This window comes from Mycteria americana, chromosome 3 (assembly GCF_035582795.1).
Source record: "Mycteria americana isolate JAX WOST 10 ecotype Jacksonville Zoo and Gardens chromosome 3, USCA_MyAme_1.0, whole genome shotgun sequence".
NCBI lineage: Eukaryota > Metazoa > Chordata > Aves > Ciconiiformes > Ciconiidae > Mycteria > Mycteria americana.
The window spans coordinates 28,468,914-28,488,912 of NC_134367.1; the positions used below are offsets into that span (position 1 = coordinate 28,468,914).

The 19,999-nt window shown below is 37.7% G+C and overlaps 1 protein-coding gene across 18 annotated transcripts in view; it reads right to left on the minus strand.

Moving 5' to 3' along the window:
- Window positions 1-19,999, minus strand: part of DST (dystonin) — a 313,545-nt gene that overhangs the window by 46,127 nt on the left and 247,419 nt on the right. For all 18 annotated transcript variants that reach the window (XM_075498103.1, XM_075498099.1, XM_075498102.1 and 15 more), the window contains 11 exons: window positions 19,578-19,737; window positions 19,000-19,326; window positions 18,741-18,825; window positions 17,375-17,616; window positions 16,155-16,361; window positions 9,590-9,709; window positions 9,313-9,420; window positions 7,400-7,618; window positions 4,113-4,316; window positions 1,027-1,258; window positions 449-675 (listed from right to left, as the gene is read on the minus strand). In XM_075498103.1, coding sequence (XP_075354218.1) covers window positions 449-675; window positions 1,027-1,258; window positions 4,113-4,316; window positions 7,400-7,618; window positions 9,313-9,420; window positions 9,590-9,709; window positions 16,155-16,361; window positions 17,375-17,616; window positions 18,741-18,825; window positions 19,000-19,326; window positions 19,578-19,737 — 2,131 coding nt within the window. The remainder of the gene's footprint in view (window positions 1-448; window positions 676-1,026; window positions 1,259-4,112; window positions 4,317-7,399; window positions 7,619-9,312; window positions 9,421-9,589; window positions 9,710-16,154; window positions 16,362-17,374; window positions 17,617-18,740; window positions 18,826-18,999; window positions 19,327-19,577; window positions 19,738-19,999) is intronic.

A 19,999-nucleotide genomic window follows, 5' to 3' on the forward strand; every position in this document is an offset into this window, starting at 1 on the left:
ATTTCTTTAATCAGAGTGTTTTCTTTTTCAGAGGTTATCATTCAACCTTCAAATCTTTAACTATCAGCATAAATAATTACAGGCTTAGAGCATAATACATATAGCATAATACATCTGTACACCTTTCATTTAGATGTTACGTATTACTTGGGGAATCTAAAGTATGTATAACTTTTATAAGTCTCAGTGACATGCTTATTATATACATGTTTATAAACAGATATGTAAATATAATGACAGGCACATGTTGCATGCTCATTGCAATTAAACACTGATATATGTTATTTATCATAGACTCTTGAGATACCATTATAGTAAATTTCTATACAATTATCCCTCTTGGTCTCAAAAAAAAAAAATTCTCCTGTGGTATTTCATAGTAATTCTGTCTTTTTCTCTCCATACTGTAAATAAAATACTTCAAGTCAACAAAATACTTTCTACTGACCTCAGCAGCTTCTTGCTGTTGCTTGACTACAGATGGGTCAACTCCAGGTCCCTCCAGTTCTCGAATGAAGTCCTGAGTATCTTTAATAGTAGCTACAAGAGCCATATGATCACACCAAAACTTTTCAGCTAGTTCCATTACATCCAACAATTTGGCCTCCCTTTCCTCAGTCAAGGTCTGGATGTCTTCCCAAATGAGGACCATTTGGTCTAGTTTATCTTGAACAGCTAAACAACAAAGGAACTAGATTACTACCTTGGCAAACAATTATTGGCCATAAATCTCTCTACGGTTCTACAGCAGAAACATATGTGTACATTTTAAAATTTAGACTCTAAAATTGTTTCTTTACAGGACTCCTTATAATGTTAAGTGGAAACAACCAACATGGCCTTTAAAAATAAAACAAAGGTCATATCCACAATGAATTATTTTGAACAAATGCTTTGCTTTTATAAATCTTCAGCAGCTTCTCCAGGAGAACACAATCCCCAGATTAGTGGTCATCAGAAATGAAGATTTTTATATGCTGCAGCTTGCTGCATTTCCTCTACATGAAACTTTCCTCAATCTACTACCTTTAGCAGATATATCCTTATCAGCTCCTTCTGATCGAGCAATCATTTCCTCCCCTCTCTGTTTAAGTGTCTCATACACCGGCTGAAGTTTTTCCAGATCCACTGACACATTCTTATTTTCACTGATTTGCTCTTTAATCTTCTCAACCTCTGCTGAGATCGAAGGTGGCTGCCTCAGACGTTCAACTATGCGTTTCAGACTCTCAAGAGTTGGATCTATCTTGTCATGAAACTGGGAGGGTGGTAAAGGACAGAAAGAAGTTTCAGAGAAGTTAGAAAAAAACAACTGAAAAATGGCATCTGAAATTCCTTTGGAAAAAGGTACTTTAAAATTAACGTATTTAACACCTCTATCCAACATATGTATGTGTGACTTGCAATACCCCCATTTGTGGTTCTTCCTCTCTTTTAATATCTAAATTACAAAAATGACCTTGCAAAATGGTACTTCCTCTCAGATTTAAGAATTTTACTATGAAGTCTGGGTTCAGTCCTGAGACACTCCATCTGAAGATACTATACATATGGCAGAATCTACTTGCATTTAGTCCTGTGTAATTCATACAGTAGTTTGCACCTTATTTTGGAGAGCCATGGCTTTCTGATTTCATCATTTTAGAAAGATATTTACCTTAATATTAAATACATACATTTTCGTATCAGGACCAACATCCCGGCATATAACCACCGATTAACATTTGATATGTAAGGTCATTCAAAAAGACATTTGTTGGTGCCCAGGTGATGCTTGCTAGTGCAGTAAAGGTACATTGCTTTCTGCAACTAAAAGCACACAACAGCATGTATTATGTTCACCCATGTTTGACTGAGCCCAGGTAGGTGCCCAGAAACTCAATTACAGGTATGTTAACATGGTACAGGTCCAAAGTTAGCCTTTACTGTATGCTTTTGGATCCATAGAGATTCCTAAAGATATCTCACCACCATGCCCCTTTCAAATTACAGAAATTAATAAATAGTGAGTACATTTAACGATCCTCCAGGATCCACAAAAAGCACTCTTGACCACACTTGGGAAAGGTGCTAGAAAGAGCACAGCAAAACAAGATTACCTTATGTGAACAAATAGCTACATCCTTTCTATTCAAAGAAATATAGGCAATACAAATGTAATTACCTTTTCCCACCATACAACCCACTTCAAATCAGACTCTGTGTCTAAAGTTATGGACTCAGTGTTTTTGCTAGAAGTGTGAATATCATACAAGCCAGCAAAATGTGTTATGAAAGATAAGTAGCCTTCCCACATTCAAGACTTCCGAAAAACTGATTGTGGCAACAAAACCTTACAAAAGTGATAAAAACTGAAATTAAATTGGCAATATTCAGGTCTAATTTTAGGACATACATGTTATATTTTCAAATTGTCAGTGCATTCAGTGGGCCTCCTTTTACTCGTACTTCAATGAATGAGACAAGGTGTTTTAGAAATTAAAAGGAAGAAAATGCAAGTCATCACAACCTCTCATTGTGGCTCCATAGGTTATGTCCTGCCTTTGATACATAATGCAGTTTAATATAATTTAAAACCTGAAGAGTTAGATAGTTATTCTTGCAGGACTGTCTAGACAAACATTGACATAGCCATCACAGTACACAGCCCTGATAATATATATTTACGTATCTTAATAAAAAAAGATTATATAAAATTACATGCTGGGCGTTACAATGTTTTGCTTTGCCATCTGCATATACATTTATGTATATAAAATAGACGTTAAAGTACTGCATAAATAATTAAGTATTTTCTCAACATGTGATTATATTCTAGGTGTTACCAAAGAATGCATTTTTATTCTTGCTTTCTCTACTTAGCCAGTACAACATGTTAATGTCTATCATGCACAAAGCAGGGACTCAAATGCTAAATAAATATCTTGATTTTCAAATGTGCAGCTCCAAATAGGGGGAGGACTGAGCGTTTATGATAGAGGAAAACACTGAATCTAAATAATCAGGCATCTTTCAGAGGTGTGAATAAGGAAGGTGTTTAGAATGACTTAAAGTATAATATATTGTCTATAACTAGTTCAAAAGCAGGATGGTATCTGATGTCACCTTTTTCCTTAGCTTCTTAAACTCAGTCTGCAGGGGCTAGGACTATGATATTAAGTACAATGATCTGGGACAAAAATTATTTAGAATGTAGACTTGATGAGGACTTTAAGGTGTATTTCTTTATTTAGTATTTTAGACCTGAGCAGAATATAGCACTTAATTTCCAGCGAACAGAGAAAAAGGGGAATTTCCTATAAAAACAGCACTATAGAACAAAGTATTTTTATTCAGGTTTTTGTATGGGTTCATGTACACAGTTTTACTCAGTTCTTTTCTGAATTTGGGGTTGAGTAAAATAATTTCAGTTTGGGTTTAATGACAATTAACCCAATATTTAAAAGTCTCTAGAACATGATACCTAACAATACTCTATCAAGGTTCATTGCATAGGCTGATGAACCTAAGATATGCAGCTTTTATGGTCTTGATCTGAATTTTATGCTTATGATGACATTTTCTGAGGTCTAACTTTGCTCACAATACTTTTATGCAACAGTTTAAGCATATGTTACGTTAAGTTCTTGTGGGTCTGCAACGAAGACCAAATGCTATTACCACTGCCAAACTACCCTCTAGTTCCATCGGTAACGGACTGTAACTAAAGCTGCCAACTTTGAGATATAACTATACTCAAGTTAACTGATCAACAGTGACATCCACATACAAATGAAGCATCAGCTAGTAACAGACAAGCAAGAGAAAACGGAATAAAGTGAAAATAAAATCCCACATTTTTAGACCAAATGGTCCTTTTCTTACTTCAAAATTAAGAACTAATAACATTTTTCAACTGCAGCAGTCATAATACTGACCAATATATAAAATTATAACCCCTCGAGAAATAGAAAAATCAATGCCATAAGCCGTGATATGAACATTCACAGGCCGTTAGGTTGAAAAATACAGATAAAACAGCAGTTTAGTCTTGATATATACATGTAAGATGACAATGTCTGTCTATCTTTCATGTGAATGAATCCAATTATACTTTAAACTTAAATTGATACCTGGGTACACTGAGAAATGGCTTCATCCAGTGCCAGTGCTCGCTTTTTGACATCTTCCTTAATTTTACTGTAAAGGGTGTCAGCTGCCACATATTTCTCTTGGATAGAGAAACCTTCTCCTGGGCTCAGCTCCAGCAACTGAGGCCCGGTTTTGTTCATCTTATCTATATGAGGCTTGTGCTCAGCGATCAGCTCACGCAGTTGCTATAACAAACGAAACAACTTATCAGTTTCTTATGCTTACACCACCACATTACAGCTGTCCACACTTCTAACACATCCAGCTGGCACAAAATTCCAAACAAATACCCTTCGTCCTAATGTAAAGCACAAATAATATCAAATAAAGTCAGTGACTGCTCTGCCAGTGATGGCTCCCATTCCAACACAGAGCTATCCAGGCATGAAACATCACAATTAGAGATGCACTGGTAAGGTCCATGCAATACTCTTGTAGGACATATGATTACAGGTAAAATATAAGATGCTAACTATGCATATAATGCTGGCAACAGACACTCCCCATCATCTTTAGTACCTATAATGACAGAAATGGCAACAATACTCCAGATATGTGCGTAACACCACCACGTATATACTTTTCATGCTGGTATTTGTCACTTGCCGCAAAGCCTTCCATTGAAGATCATCACAGAAAGAGGTACTGGCATTGCAAGAATATTAATTCAAATTATCCTTGATTTAAGAAGAGGAAACTAGCACAAGGAAGGGTCAAAGAAATCAGTGAAAAGGACAAAAGGACAAGGAAGACTGATCAGTAGAGACCTATCAACCTAGTTTAGCAGTCTCCCCTCTAGCCACAAGACCCTCCTGTCTTCACAACAGCGCTATTACTTAACTGACACAAAGTTTAACAAGTAATTAATAAGTAAATTAAATTTGATCTCAGCTGTCTACTCCCTCTCATCATCCTCCCCCAAAGTAAGTAAAAACTGTGCAGAAGACTGTGTAGAGGCTTGTGGAAGTGAAAGGTCACAAGGTGTCTTCCAACTTGCCTAAGGATTTTGGTTTTGTTTCCTTGCACCCATAGACCTGACAAAAGGGAAAGCTCTTTTGTGGGAGTAGCCCGATCCTTCCCTCCAGTTTCATTTATTTTCTCAGCTCATTCCTCCCTTTTCAGAGAAATCCCACTGTCTTGTGAGGCACTGTCTCTCTTGGTGCTGTGAACTCCACATGCTTCTATCCTATAGCCCCTGTGCAGGAACATGAGGGGTACATGCTTTGTTCCTCCCAGCTCAGAGTTTGTTTAAATTAATGAAGACACAGAAAAGGGCCTGTATCAGTCTCAGTGTAAATAAATCCTCTTCTCTTCAACTAAGGTCCTTCCCTTAAAAAGAAATCCTGATACTGGCTTGCTTACTTGCTCCTCCCCAGAAGAGGAGAGGTTGAGAAGTTTGAAAAGACAGTGATCAGGACCTTCCACAGTCCCCTGATGACAAAACAGCAATGAAAATACAAAACCCCCTGACTCTAGCTACTTACTGAGAATGTAACTCTATTTGTATACCTTGCAACAAGAAAAAGAATGTTGATTAACAGGGAAGAGGAAAAGGTGAAACTAAGAACAGTTTGAAAGTTTTTAGAAAATAATTTTGTGTGTTTTATTTTTATGCACAAATAGATGATTTGACACAAGGCCACAAGAGTGCACATTTCTGGGTCCAAACCTTATGCTAATACTCTGCCCACAGCTCAGTTCAAACCAAACTGACTGCATGTTACTCACACAGAATCAACTGTATGAATTCCATGACTTGGAACAAAGATAGTCATCAGTAAATACATCAGAACAGAAATGTAAGTGAATATAGAAAACTGTTTTCAATTCACATTTAGAACCTTCTTTTTTTTTCTTTTTTTTTTAATAGAACAATAAATGATTTGGTCTTCTCCGTGATCTACTATTGGGCCAACAATTCCAGTAAACAAGTATTTCAGATCAGATTACATGTTAAAATTGCCTGACATTAATCTTCTACTTAAAAAACAAATCTCAGCTAATGGCATAGCCCAGGGAAAATGCAAAAATAGCTCATCTGAAGGGCCTCTCATGCAAGCAGAATGATTAAAGTAGATGGGGAACAATCCTGTAAGTAAAGCAAGCATGATTTGGTTCATGGTGACTCATCAAGATAGTTTGTAAAGCTCATGTTATATAGCTAGTCTTAATAGAGCATGTTTGTTGTGGACATAATAGGAAGACAAATGAGTGAACCCAGTGTTTACCAGTACATAAAGAGTGGCACATCTTCATTAACCAGTCTCAGAGTAAACAAGACTTTGAAGCCAGGGCTCATCCTATCTAACTTGAGTCACTTACTTGAGGCAGCTAAAATAAACTAGTTATTCTATGCTCAGCAGGGAGAGACAGGTATCTCCAGTAGCCATATGGGCTTTGCATGTGCCAAAACATGCAGGTTTTTAACCTCAGTGGGATACATCTGATTCCATGTGATACTAGCAGCCATATATGAAATGTACTAATTTTTATCCCAGCTGATTATTCCTCCATGTAAGAAAGCCCATATGGTGGCCAGCCTACAACACTGTTGCCTCTATTTTGTGATGTTATGGTAAACAATTATTTCTTTTTAATTATTACATAACAAACATACTTGACATGAGAAATGATTATGGGATTGGCTGGAACCCAAGCAATCAATTCTTGGCCCTCTAATTGTCCGTCGTCCTGGCTCAGCTAAGTTTAGTTCCAATGATACCAACAAAACAAAAGCTGAATTTTTTACACGTACATAAGATCAACATACGTGCATATTTGTATACAGATTGTACACAAAGGCATTTCACTTTCAGTATGCTGACAGCAGGTACTCCAGTTCTTTAGATAGTCATGTTTTACCTTCTTTAGTTTCTTGCTGCAACATCCCATGTCTGTTCCTTCTGTTTATGGGTTTGGTTTGTTCTAATACTGACGTTAATGTGTACTTTTAAATATACCTCAAACTATTAACTTTTGTGTGCTCAGTTCTCTCACTACAATGGCAATTTTTCCCCATTAGCCCTCTTTTTTGCTTATACATTGTTTGCTGCTTTCCCCAGAGAATCTTGTTTGCATGAATAGTTTGGGAAAGAGTAGAGGCATGACTGAAAATGTATTTATTTTGTACTATTATTTTAAATAATTATTTTTTCAACAGAAGTGTAACTGTCTGGGTTTTCATCATTTAGGATAGTACTCCACAGTTCTAAGCAGAATACTACTCAGGTTTTGACACTTTGTTTTTCAAAACTGGCAAAATGCTTACCCTATGCTCTTCTTGTTGTTGCTTTAAAGTTTCATATTCAAGGGCTGGCGCAGGAAGCTGAGAGATAATCGTTTCTGTTTCAGTTAACCATGGCCAAAGCTCTTCATAAGTCTCCCAGAACTGGTTGACCAGGGACTGAGCCCGTTCCAGCTGCAGGTTTCTCTCAGAGTTCATTTGACAGACTGCATCATATTTCTGTAAGAGGCTTTCCATTTTTTTCTGTAAAACAATATTAACAAAAAATAGCAATGTATCTTTTACCACATGTCTATTACCTTCATTTCTAAACAATCTTTGATAATTATAGCACCAAACAACAGTGAACCAAATTTTAGTTTTGATAATCAGTGTTTAAGGTGGACAGAATCAATAGTGCAGAGGATCGGAATTTGGCAGAGTACTTTCAAAGTAATTAGAACATATTTAATGATATTGATATTTACAAATAACACTTTATTCATAGGGCTTCCAGTTAAGCTGCAAATGATTTGACTGCAGATCTTAGCCCCACTTCCTTACTGAAGACGCTTATCTTCAGTGACACTTGGCAGAAACTAAGTTTTCCACAGCATTTCTGAATCAAAGCATCATGAACAATACACAAAAATTGTTTTGTTTTGTTTTTTTTAAATCTGGCAAGAGAATACGGTATACTGTTGTGCTTGTAGCTTACAAACTTGCAACAGAAACCACAAAACATTATTTTCTAGGTTAGCATACATTAATTAATGAGGATGTGTTACCATTAATATCATAGAACTACAAGGTTTAAACATTACAAATCTACTGTATTTGGGCACATGATAATAAAAGAAAGTATCGACTAGCTATACATTTTTCCTGTGGAAGACTGCCCATGTTATCATTTTTATGAAATATTATATGTGACAATGCACATAAATGCTAGCCTTGGAAAAACTAGACATATAAGCAAGCCTTCGAATGTGAAGTAAAGAATCTTTTTTGGCAGAACAAGCTATCCTTTCATTTGTTATGTCTTGCATGTAAATTAAGTATAGAGACGCTATCCAAAGGGCAAAACATAGCCTAACACACAGATATACAGTATTTTTGACAAATACAAATATTTAAGAGAGACTCACTGCTCTCCCTTATGACTACAGTTTCATAGACAGAACATCTCATCTATTTTAAATTCACTTAAGGTAAATCAAATTTATTCAGAGATCCTGCAGCAGAGCACAATTAGTGAAGTATTGCTGTTCAGGGAGGGTGGTCATTGGAAGGATTAATCTTACACAGCATATCCAGCCTCACCGTAGTTTAGCAAAAAAACCCCAACCCCACAACTAACCCATTCTTAAATGCCCACAGGAAAAATTTGTATATACATACAGCCCCAACATCAGGCTCTCTCTATGTGTGCAATAAACAAAGGCATAAGAATGCCTTTCATGGGCTGTGTTAGTCAACAGGATGGAATAATCTTGGCAAGTAAGGTCTACACTGAAATCAGCAGAAATGAAAGAGAAGATTCCTGCTGAGGTGCGCAGCCATTGAATCTGGCACAGAAATACACACGCCCAGATCATTACTGACCCAACTGGGGAAGATAAACAGCCAGACTCCACACACACCACCCCAGATGACTAATACCTATTCACTCAATCGTCCATTGGCTAAAATACTATTTAGCATGGATGAAGATGATAAATGGGGCTCCAAATTAGTGTCAGGCAATGAAGCAAGTACACAGTGTTTGCTCTTTGAACATCCTGAAGGAAGGAGACTGATACACAACAGCATTTCTTCTAGTATTAACAATCCTCAGACTAGAAGTGGCTATAATTAATGCTTTTTCATTAGTATTTCAAAAAAGACACTATAGGAATCCTTCTACTTATACATTGTCTGCATATCTACCGCTGTAGCTGCAATTTAAGGAACTTTACCTTCATGGTCTGTTTCTCTTCTTCGGTGCACGTGTTCATAATCTTATCCCCAGATTTAACAAGTTCATCTATAGTATCTTTGTGCCTCAAAATCTCCATGGTAAAAGCCTTGAAACACAATAAAAACTGGTCAGAAAAAAAACAGAGTACATGCAGCAAAAACTATTTTTGAAGTGCATTATGATGGACTAGAAATTAAATCATGTCAGTACATTTTCTAGATGGAGAGTGTGCCGGCCAATAATTAACATGACAGTTGGAAATACATTTCTTTTACCTTTTGAACTTGTAGCTGAGCCGTGGTCTGGTCTTGCTCAAGCCTAATATCACCCAGAGACATCAGTCTCTTTTCTGTTTCTGCAATCCAGGCAAATTCAGCATCAGCTGCTTGATCAAACTAAATAAGGGAGACATGAATTAGTTCGGCAGTTCTATAGACATGAAATTAGAATGTTTCTAAAATTTTGAAGAAGATTAAAAAGCATACTTCTGAATTGTTAGAAAGACAGCAGCTCACTTTCCATATGAGGTTTTTATATAAATGAAATACAAAACCCAAAATGGTTCTCAGGGATTGTAATACAAGCAGCTTAATTCATAAGCGTGACAAAGGAACAGAAGCAAACACATTTTTCCAAAGCCTACAGCTCTCAAACAGACGTAATAAAAAGGGTTATAATTTCAGAATTTTAACTGGACTGTTTATTTTCTTTTTAATCTACTTTCACATGTCTTTTCCATCTCTATGTTTATTATTACTGCTAGTGTTGCAATTATTCTAAGAAATAGTTGTTTGATGTTATCCTTTTAACCTTAAGAGCTGCTTTGGTATTAAATGATAAAGGCAAAACAATCACAGTACAACTAAGTCAGTGGAAAAACCTCACTGAATTCAGAGAAAACAGGATTTCATCCAAAACTAGAGCTTGGATTAAATGCGAAAATACTTTGGGGCATCTGGGTGCAGCCAGTCCTTTTCCTAAAAGATTAACTTCTGATTACCATTAGACAACACTTAAATGTTTCAGAAATTACCTCAAAGCACTAAAATAATCAGAGGATTTAAAGGATCTGTTTCTTACTAATTTGCGAAGGAGAGCGTGAGAGCCTGAAAGAAGTACACGGGAATCTAATTCTTCTGAAAAGTAAGACCAAATTTAAAAATATCATACATTTTCTCTTCAGCTCAAGTTTATAGGCATGTATCTTAGCACACACACGTTGCAGTACTCAATGGGGGTAGCCTTGAGCTTAAGCCATAGAGAAATATTAGATGGGATGATCAGATACACAAAACAGTCATCGTAGAAACTACTAAGACCCAATTTATTTATTTATTTATTTATTTATTTATTTATTTATTTATTTTAAACTGTGACCCCCACTGTAATTAGCTGAACATTAATACGGCTCTGAGTTATTGTCAAAGTCTATCAGGATGTTTTAGGTCAGAACCTGCTACTTGTGTTGTTGATACCCACACTTTCCTTAGAAGTCTCTTTCTGACCACTCTCAGTCCCTCTTGTCTTTTACATCTACTGGTCTGTGCCTTTGTGGCTGTAGACCATGACAGCCCTGCTCCTGTAACGCAGCTGGAGTTCACTTTAGCCACTAAGTCAGTCTTGTCTTAGTGGTTAATCGTGAGTCACACAAAAACAAAAGAAGCAGTTCTGAGATTTCATTCTTTATGAGTCAATCTTTTTCAGCCTTTATAATCCATTTGTTACATGAAAGAGAGCATAAACATTCTTTTTCACTGTATGTCATTTCTCATTTAAAGTAACAGATAGTATGTTTTTTCCTAAATATTGTGACTTCTTAATAGGAAGGTATGTTCTGAAACAATCAGTACTGTAAAGATGAGCACGAAGCACATGCACCAGTGGTAGTTAAATCCTGGCTTTAGAAACTGCAGTTCACAACCAAGCTCTTCAGAAGCCCATCTATTTACGATCCAAATGAAGGAAATGAAGAAGGCAATTTCAAATGTGTTAGACATATAAATTAACTGCAATGTGACCTCCTGATACCAAATATCCATGGGTATGTAAGTAATATTGAGCAAATATTTAATGGAAGTAACATAATCAAGACATGGCAGTGAAACTTCTAGGTCACACAGCGTCGAGGAAGGACAGGACTCTGAAGTCCATTTGCTAAGGGTATAGGATTTCCAATTTGTGATGTTCAAATATAACATTAAGGAATAAAAAGCACAAAATTAGTACTCTCTGCATCCAGAATTTGAAGTGTTTTCTTCCCATTATGCATGACAGTTATTAATGAGCCCTGAACTTCACTTAAGTCACTATAAAATAATCTATTTCATCCCCACCCACTTTAACCAAGCATAGTTCATTGTGGTACTTTTTCTTCTAACCAGGAATGATTGATTTCTGAATATGATGACATTGTGATTTGCTCCATGAATGCTTTCTAAAGCACTATGGCTGCTTTAAAGTGAAGAACAACAAATAAGCCAGAAGTAGAATATGACCTTCTGTTTCTACGTAGCACTCCTTCACTAGGGTAAGACACTGACCAATGCCTTCAGTACTGAGAGATGAAGATTAAAACATGTAGCTAAATTTACCTCTACAATAATTCTATCCATCTGGGAGCATTTTGCCCAGGTAGTTAAAAAACAGGACATTGCATTAGTCTATTAAGCCTTCCAGCTTCTGTTCACAACATGAAACAATATGCCTATCCTTTCATATAGCTTATTGCATTTCTCACGTTGGCCCAGTAACGTCTAGCACAAACCTCACACTGTTCCCATTGAACCCTCATGTTCTTCGTGGCTTTGTCCTCCACCCAAAACTTTTTAATAGTACAAGCACTTGAACAAGTCGCCACAGGGTAAGCTTACAGAGCACTAGCTTCTCCAAAAATATTTTTTCTTTTGCGTGGTCTTTCTCTGAGCTAAATGGAAAGTAGCTTGTCATTTGCTGGAAATGTGTTAAGCCACTTTATATTTATCATAGGATATAGTGTATAGGAGTATGCTGTGATGATGTGAGTTGGGCTGAAGCAGAGGTTACAGGTATGCAGGACTAGGGTGCAGCTCTGGACTTTTCATGCCTGGACCTGAATCTGCTGAGCTTGTGCTAGGGGATGCAACATACTCACAGAATTCAGAAAAGCTGAAGCAGAGCCAACACATACTCTCTTATCTCACCTTATCACTCACTAAAAAAAAAAAATCACCCTTCATTTTTGAGGATTTGGTTAATGAGACAAGACAATATTCATAGCAAACGTGCTACACTCCAACTGAGAAAGAGATATTGGCAGCATATGAAGGGGTTCGAGCTGCTTCGGAAGTGGTCGGTACTAAAGCACAGCTCCTCCTGGCAGCCCAACTACCGGTGCTGAGCTGGATGTTCAAAAAGAGGGTCCCCTCTACACATCATGCAACTGATGCTACATGGAGTAAGTAGGTTGCACTGATCACACAACAGGCTTCAGTCGCCCAGGAATCTAGAATTAATTATGGACTGGCCAGAAGGCAAAGATTTCAGAATATCTCCAGAGGAGGAGGTGACACGTGCTGAGGAGGCCCCACTGTACAATAAACTACCAGAAAATGAGAAGCAATATGCCCTGTCCACTGATGGGTCCTGTTGTCTTGTGGGAAAGCATCAGAGATGGAAAGCTGCTGTATGGAGTCCTATACAACAAGTTGTAGAAACTGCTGAAGGAGAAGGTGAATCGAGCCAATTTGCAGAAGTAAAGGCCATCCAGTTGGCTTTGGCTATTGCTGAACGAGAAAAATGGCCAGTGCTTTATCTCTATACTGACTCATGGATGGTGGCAAATGCCCTGTGGGGGTGGTTACAGCAATGGAAGCAGAGCAACTGGCAGTGCAGAAAGAAACCCATCTGGGCTGCTGCACTGTGGCAAGATATTGCTGCCCTGGTAGAGAACCTGTTTGTAAAAGTATGTCATGTAGATGCTCATATACCCAAGAGTTGGGCCACTGAAGAACAACAAAACAACCAGCAGGTGGATCAGGCTGCTAAGATTGAAGTGGCCCAGGTGGATCTGGACTGGCAACATAAGGGTGAATTATTCATAGCTTGGTGGGCCCATGACAGCTCAGGCCATCAAGGAAGAGATGCAACATATAGGTGAGCTCGTGATCAAGGGGTGGACTTGACCACAGACACTGTTGCACAGGTTATCCATGAATGTGAAACACGCACTGCAATCAAACAAGCCAAGCAGTTAAAGCCTCTCTGGTATGGAGGGCGATGGCTGAAATACAAATATGGGGAGTCCTGGCAGATTGATTGTATCACACTCCCACAAACGCACCAAGGCAAGCGCTATGTGCTTACAATGGTGGAAGCAACTACCAGATGCCTGGAAACATATCCCGTGCCCCATGCCACCACCCGGAACACTATCCTGGGCCTTGAAAAGCAAGTCCTATGGCAACATGGCACCCCAGAGAGAATTGAGTCAGACAACGGGACTCATTTCCAAAGCAAACTCATAGACACCTGAGCCAAAGAGCATGGCATCGAGTGGGTATATCACATCTCCTACCATGCACCAGCCTCTGGGAAAATCGAACGATACAATGGACTGTGAAAGCCTACACTGCGAGCAATGGGTGGTGGGTCATTCAAACATTGGGATACACATTTACCAAAGACCACCTGGTTAGTCAACACTAGGGGATCTGCCAATGGAGCTGGCCCTGCCCAATCAAAACTTTTATGTACTATAGAAGGGGAGAAAGTCCCTCTAGTGCACATAAAAAATATGCTGCAGAAGACAGTCTGGGTTATTCCTGCCTCGGATAAAGGCAAACCCATTTGTGGGATTGCTTTTGCTCAAGGACCCGGGTGCATTTGGTGGGTGATGTGGCAGGATGGAGAAGTCCGCTGTGTACCTCAAGGGGATTTGATTCTGGGTGAAAACAGCCAATGATTTGAATGGTGTGATGTTAATTGCTATGTAATACTATATATCATCACTTCTGTGGTTGCTATATGCCATATCAATGGTATTACAGTAAGAATCACCCAGATTAATGAAGAATGAACTTTGACAGAACTGGACAAGGGCAGCGGTGATGGAACCAGAACTGGCTTCAGCATGCAACAATCCAGCACCACACACCATCTCTCCTGCCCTGAAAGACTGTTATGACAGATGGAGTCCAAAGTCATGGACTAAATGAACTCAATGGACATTTTAGAGGGATGGCCCATAGACCAAGGGAATGGTATCTGTCTGTATGTATCAAAAGACAGAGAAAGTGGTGGTGATTAACTGGAATATATTGGAAAGTGCAGGACCTGGGCATGATGTAGATGGTATAGAAAGGTGGATGCTGGTGGATGCTGTCCTGGTTTTGGCTGGGAAAGAGTTAATTTTCTTCCTAGTAGCTGGTATAGTGCTGTGTTTTGGATTTAGGATGAGAATAATGTTGATAACATACTGATGTTTTAGTTGTTGCTAAGCAGTCAAGGACTTTTCAGCTTCTCATACTGGCCTGCCAATAAGAAGGCTGGAGGTGCACAAGAAGGTGGGAGGGGGCACAGCCAGGACAGCTGACCCAAACTGGCCAAAGGGCTATTCCATACCATAAGACGTCATGCTCAGCATATAAACCGGGGGCAGTTGGCTGGGGCACGGCCGCTGCTCGGGGACTGGCTGGGCATCAGTCGGTTGGTGGTGAGCAATTGTTTTTCAGTGGCATCACTTGTCTTTCTGGGGTTTTATTTCTCTCTGGTTTTGTTATTTTCCTTTGCATTACAATTTTATTATTATTATTATTATTATTATTATTATTATTATTATTTTCAATTATTAAACTGTTCTTATCTCAACCCACAGTTGTTCTCACTTTTACTCTTCTGATTCTCTCCCCCATCCCACTTGGGGGGCGGGGGGAGAATGGGGGGTTGAGCAAGCAGCTGTGTGGTGCTTAGTTGCTGGCTGGGGCTAGACCATGACAAACATGAAGTTATTTTTTACCTCAGTTACAAAGAGATCTGAGTTACTGCCAGCCTCTTTTAGTCTGCTTTCAGAAAACTTTGAAAATATCACACACACTTTCTCCTTGTCCTGTTATAACTGTTTATGGGAACTGTTAGCAGAAACAGAAATCGCCACCAATATTTTTATGCCTGAACTGTAGGCAGACACTAGAAAATTGTGTTTCCACGATGCATTTGTAAGCAAGCTTAAATATGGGACTATTTAGTGATGAAATTAGAGTGCCAGTTCTCAAAGTGCACCCATATATATACCTCTGTGCATGTACAGAAACCTCCACATATTAAATAACTCAATTTTTTAGCCCCAAGAAGAAAAGCACTGTGGATATGAATAAAAGCAATTGCTATTAAAATCCTCCACTACAGCTTGAACAAGATGTTCCAGCTTTTAATTGTGGAAAGTACAGAGGAGCTAGACAATCGGCTGATGCTAAAAGGTGTGGCAACCCTAGTGATTTCAGTGTTGCATCCAGTAAAATTGGCTGGGGATCTGGATTGTATTTTACTTAATGCAACATGATCTACAAAAGACATAGGCCGTTCAGTTCTTACTTAAGCAAACTCCTACTTAAGGAGCCACAGAGTAGTTACAGCAATTTTAGCTACAAGACTGATGTTTGTGTCAACAAAAAGGCAGATAACTACAACAGTGTACAGATTTGCTGAATTCTGGCATTCATATCTTAACAGCAGAGTCCCATTTCATTCAAAGAGGCCTTTTGCTGCTCAAGCACAACAAACTTTTGGCAACATTATTAAAGGACATCTTTTGTTTAGGTACACATGGCCAGAGACTGTTATTGCCCAAAGAACAGTTTTCAGTACCTGCTGGGATCTCAGGATGGCAGCATCAATCTCATCCACCTTCTGAGAGATTGTGTCACTCACTAATCTGTAACGTTCGTTGTCCTCTGTTATCATTTTGTCAAGCCCCTCTCTGGCTCTCCACGGCACCAGCTCCAGGAAGGCACTACCAACTTCATTCAGAGTGTCCAGTAAGATTTTGTTGTTCTTTGCTTCTTTTTTCAGCTCCTGAAAAAGGCCATCTAAAGTAAACATGCCAGCATACGAGCTGAACACACAGAGCTTGCACATGATTTTTTTATTCTTTCAACTACTCCACGAGTCAAGAACTGAAATGTTTTCCACGCAAACTAAAGGGATAAACTAGCACACTTATTTTCAGCTTAGTTGTATTAGCTTTTGATACTGTAAGCTGTTTGACAGATAAGTGGGTGATTCTTGAAGAGAATTTTCTATAGAATATATATTTCTCCACTCAGTTTGACAGTCTGAAATTCTTTCTAATTTTGTAAGAGTTGTTAGTACTTAATGAAGCAACCAAAGAAAATAAAACTAATGGATATTCTTTGCAACCTGCAACTCCATAAGGAACTAAATCACCAGCAAGTGAAATCAGTCATGCAATAAAGCAAAATATGATGAATTCCAGTGATTTCTTAAATGAGCAATGACTGCATTAAATTTCAATCAAATCATCACACAATGCTTCAGGAATGAGTTTCCACCTGTACAGAAACCCCCACCACTGTTTCATTTCTTTTTATATATATAAGAAATTTAATGGAAAGAATTTTTTTTACCTTCCCTCCCCAACATTGTCCACACCATCCAATATATAGTACAATTTTTCTTTTGAAATAAATATTCTTAAACAAGAATAGTAATATATATTTTAAATGCTGACTCTTTTTATACTTTACAGGATTTTATCCATGTCACAACTGAAGAACCAAAATAACTTTGTTTGACAACTTAAGTTTTCCCAGGATTACGTAGCTGCTTGAATAAAAAGGAAATGTTGTTCTTCTCTTGTACTAAAAATAAATCTCAGCCCAATTTCACAAATAATTATAACAGATGACTCTGGAAAGTGAGTTTGATTCTTAACTACTGTTACACTTAGTCAAATCATCTGATGCCAAAATTAGTTATTCACAGAACAACTTCATGCCAAACATAAGTTAACACAAAACCTAGCTGAATCATACAGCAATAGATAATTCACAGGTTCTAAAACCTACTTTTTGTCTTTCTTGTACTTGGCTTAATTCTTCACCCTTTGGTATTTGAGTTTCATATGAGAGCAACTCCACCTCCACTTCATCAAGCCATTTGCAGAGCTCCTCGTGAGCTGAATGCAGTTGACCTGCAAGCTGCAGAGCCTGCTCTAAGGTCTTGGACACGTCAGAACTCAATTTTGTAATGTCTTTGTATCTCACTTTAATGCCTTCCAGTTTGTCTTGAATTATTACAACTTCATCACCTAAAATATCAGAGGGATGTTATTTCCTGTGATTGCAAATATTTAAAAGAAAAAAAAAAATGCCAAAGCCCCACCTATTACAGAAATCTCAGTATTTAATTTATAAAATAACCCAAACAAGATGACAAGGTCAATCCTCTACTGTTGTAAATTATCCTACCATCACTAAAGTCCACAGAGCTACAAAGTTTACCTCAGCTCAGGATCTGTCGTTCTGTCTTTTTTCTGCTTTACTGAACTATTAGAAAGTAAGGACTTAGATCCAACATTTAACACAAATGTTCTTTAAAAAAATCCACCCTTAAATTCACAATACTTCTTATAACAGTCAAAAAAAAAAATTATAAAAGGGTTATTGAAAATGTGAAGGAAAAAAAAATCAACAAAATACTAACTAGATTTTCAATTACAATACTATTTGACATCACTGTACAACCTCATTACTATCCATTTGAAACACAACTCAAAAGGCTAAAATAAAAACAACCTACTGAAATTTATTAGCGTATATTCAGATTTCATTATAGACTATGCATAATGTCTAAGTTTGGAACAGAAAAGCATACTCCCCTGCCCCCAACCATGTGTGTCTTAAAGAGTTCAAGAACTTTAGAAGTACTGGAAAATCTGGACAGATGTTGATCTACACAACAGACACGTTGTGTACAACTGGAATGCAACTTTTCCCACAGTATTAGCTCCAATGGACGAAGCTTTCCTCTTGCAGTAAAAGGTAGTCTAATATCTCGTTCATCTGTGGATGCCTGCAGGGAATTGACTGCGTCCACTGCCAAACAGCCCTCCATTATGAGTAATGTCCATAACTTGCTATTAGGAATGGAATGCAGGTTCACTAAAATAATTTTCCACTAAAAATAATAAAGGATTCAAGGGCCAAATTCTCTACAGGCAAAAAAGGACTTTTGCTCACTTACATTAACAGTAAAATTGGCCCAAAAAAATAACCCACCTTGACCTCAAACCTTTATTAAAATAAACAACTACGACTGCTTTAACCAGCAAATATGGACTAATATTTACAAGTTCCACTTTAATTTTCTCATAAGCAATTACAAGTACAAGAGAAAAAGCCTGACGAATAATAGTTTTAGATAAGCTCTCACCTGTTGTTTGCTTGAGAAGCTCTAAGCCATTTTGTATAGCCAAATCAACATTTTGTTTTCTAAGAAGAATCTCTTCCTGAAGATCCTAAGAGAAAAGGCCATTTGTGTTAGCACAGACATAACAAATTGTATTATTTTTATTTGGAATAAGCATATGGCCATTTTAAACAAAATGTATTAATGAAAAATAAATGAAATATGGAAACATAAATCAAATTTAAAAATGAATTAAATAATAAATGAACAGAAATCAAAATACCAGTAGTTCAGAGTGCTGTTTCTCAAGCAATTCTGTGTTGCAATCTTGGACTGACAATTTGCTCAGTTTATCATGGATTTCATTCAGCCAGTTCATCAATTCAACTTCATCCTCCCCAAAAATCTGAGCATTGCTGTAAGCTTGCTGGAGAAGTTCAGACCTGCTGTTGCTCTTCTCTTGAATCTCAATGTATCGGGACTGAGAAGAATCTAGCTTTTCCTGCACCATATCTTTATCTTCCCTGGAGCTCATAGTCTTTAGAGACTGACCAATGCTAATGGCCTGATGTAAACTCTTATTGTGAGCTAGGACATCATCTTCTAGGGCCTATATTTTTTTAAATAATGAAGAATAATGGAAAAGAAAATCAGAAAAACATAAAAGAAATGTAAGTGAAACTCAATAAAAACTAAACGAAAAAGGACATACTGCCAATGTAAATACATAAAACTCAAATTACATAAAAAAATTCAGTATGGTAGAACATAGGTACACCGCAACAGCTTTGCCAGTTGTGTTGTACTTTACAGAAGTGTCTAAAAAGAATGACACAAGCAAGTGTGTGGTTTGTATCTTACTTTATGCTGAGAAATTTGCTGCTGCAGTTTGGAGGCCTGCGTTCCAATAGGTTCTGCATTTGCAAGCCTCTTCTCTGTGGCGGTCAGCCATTCCACCAGTGGCTCCAGAGCTTCATGGAACTGCTGTGCTACCACCGAGATGCCTTCCAACTGACGGTTCCTATCAACACGCCAAGAGAAAGATTACTTTTTGTAATGAAGTAAGTGTGAAATAGTTAAAAAAAAAAAAAGAAAAAAAAAGCCCCTTGAATCCTTTGCAAAAAAAGGAAATAATTCTGTCTTATTGCAGGAACCAGTCACCAAATGAAATAGAAATATATCCATGACACCCAATGAAAACCAAGGTAAACTAAAAATCAAATAAAATTAAAAAAAAAACCAAAACTCTGAAGCTATTCCAAACTCTTTTAGCTAATATGGAA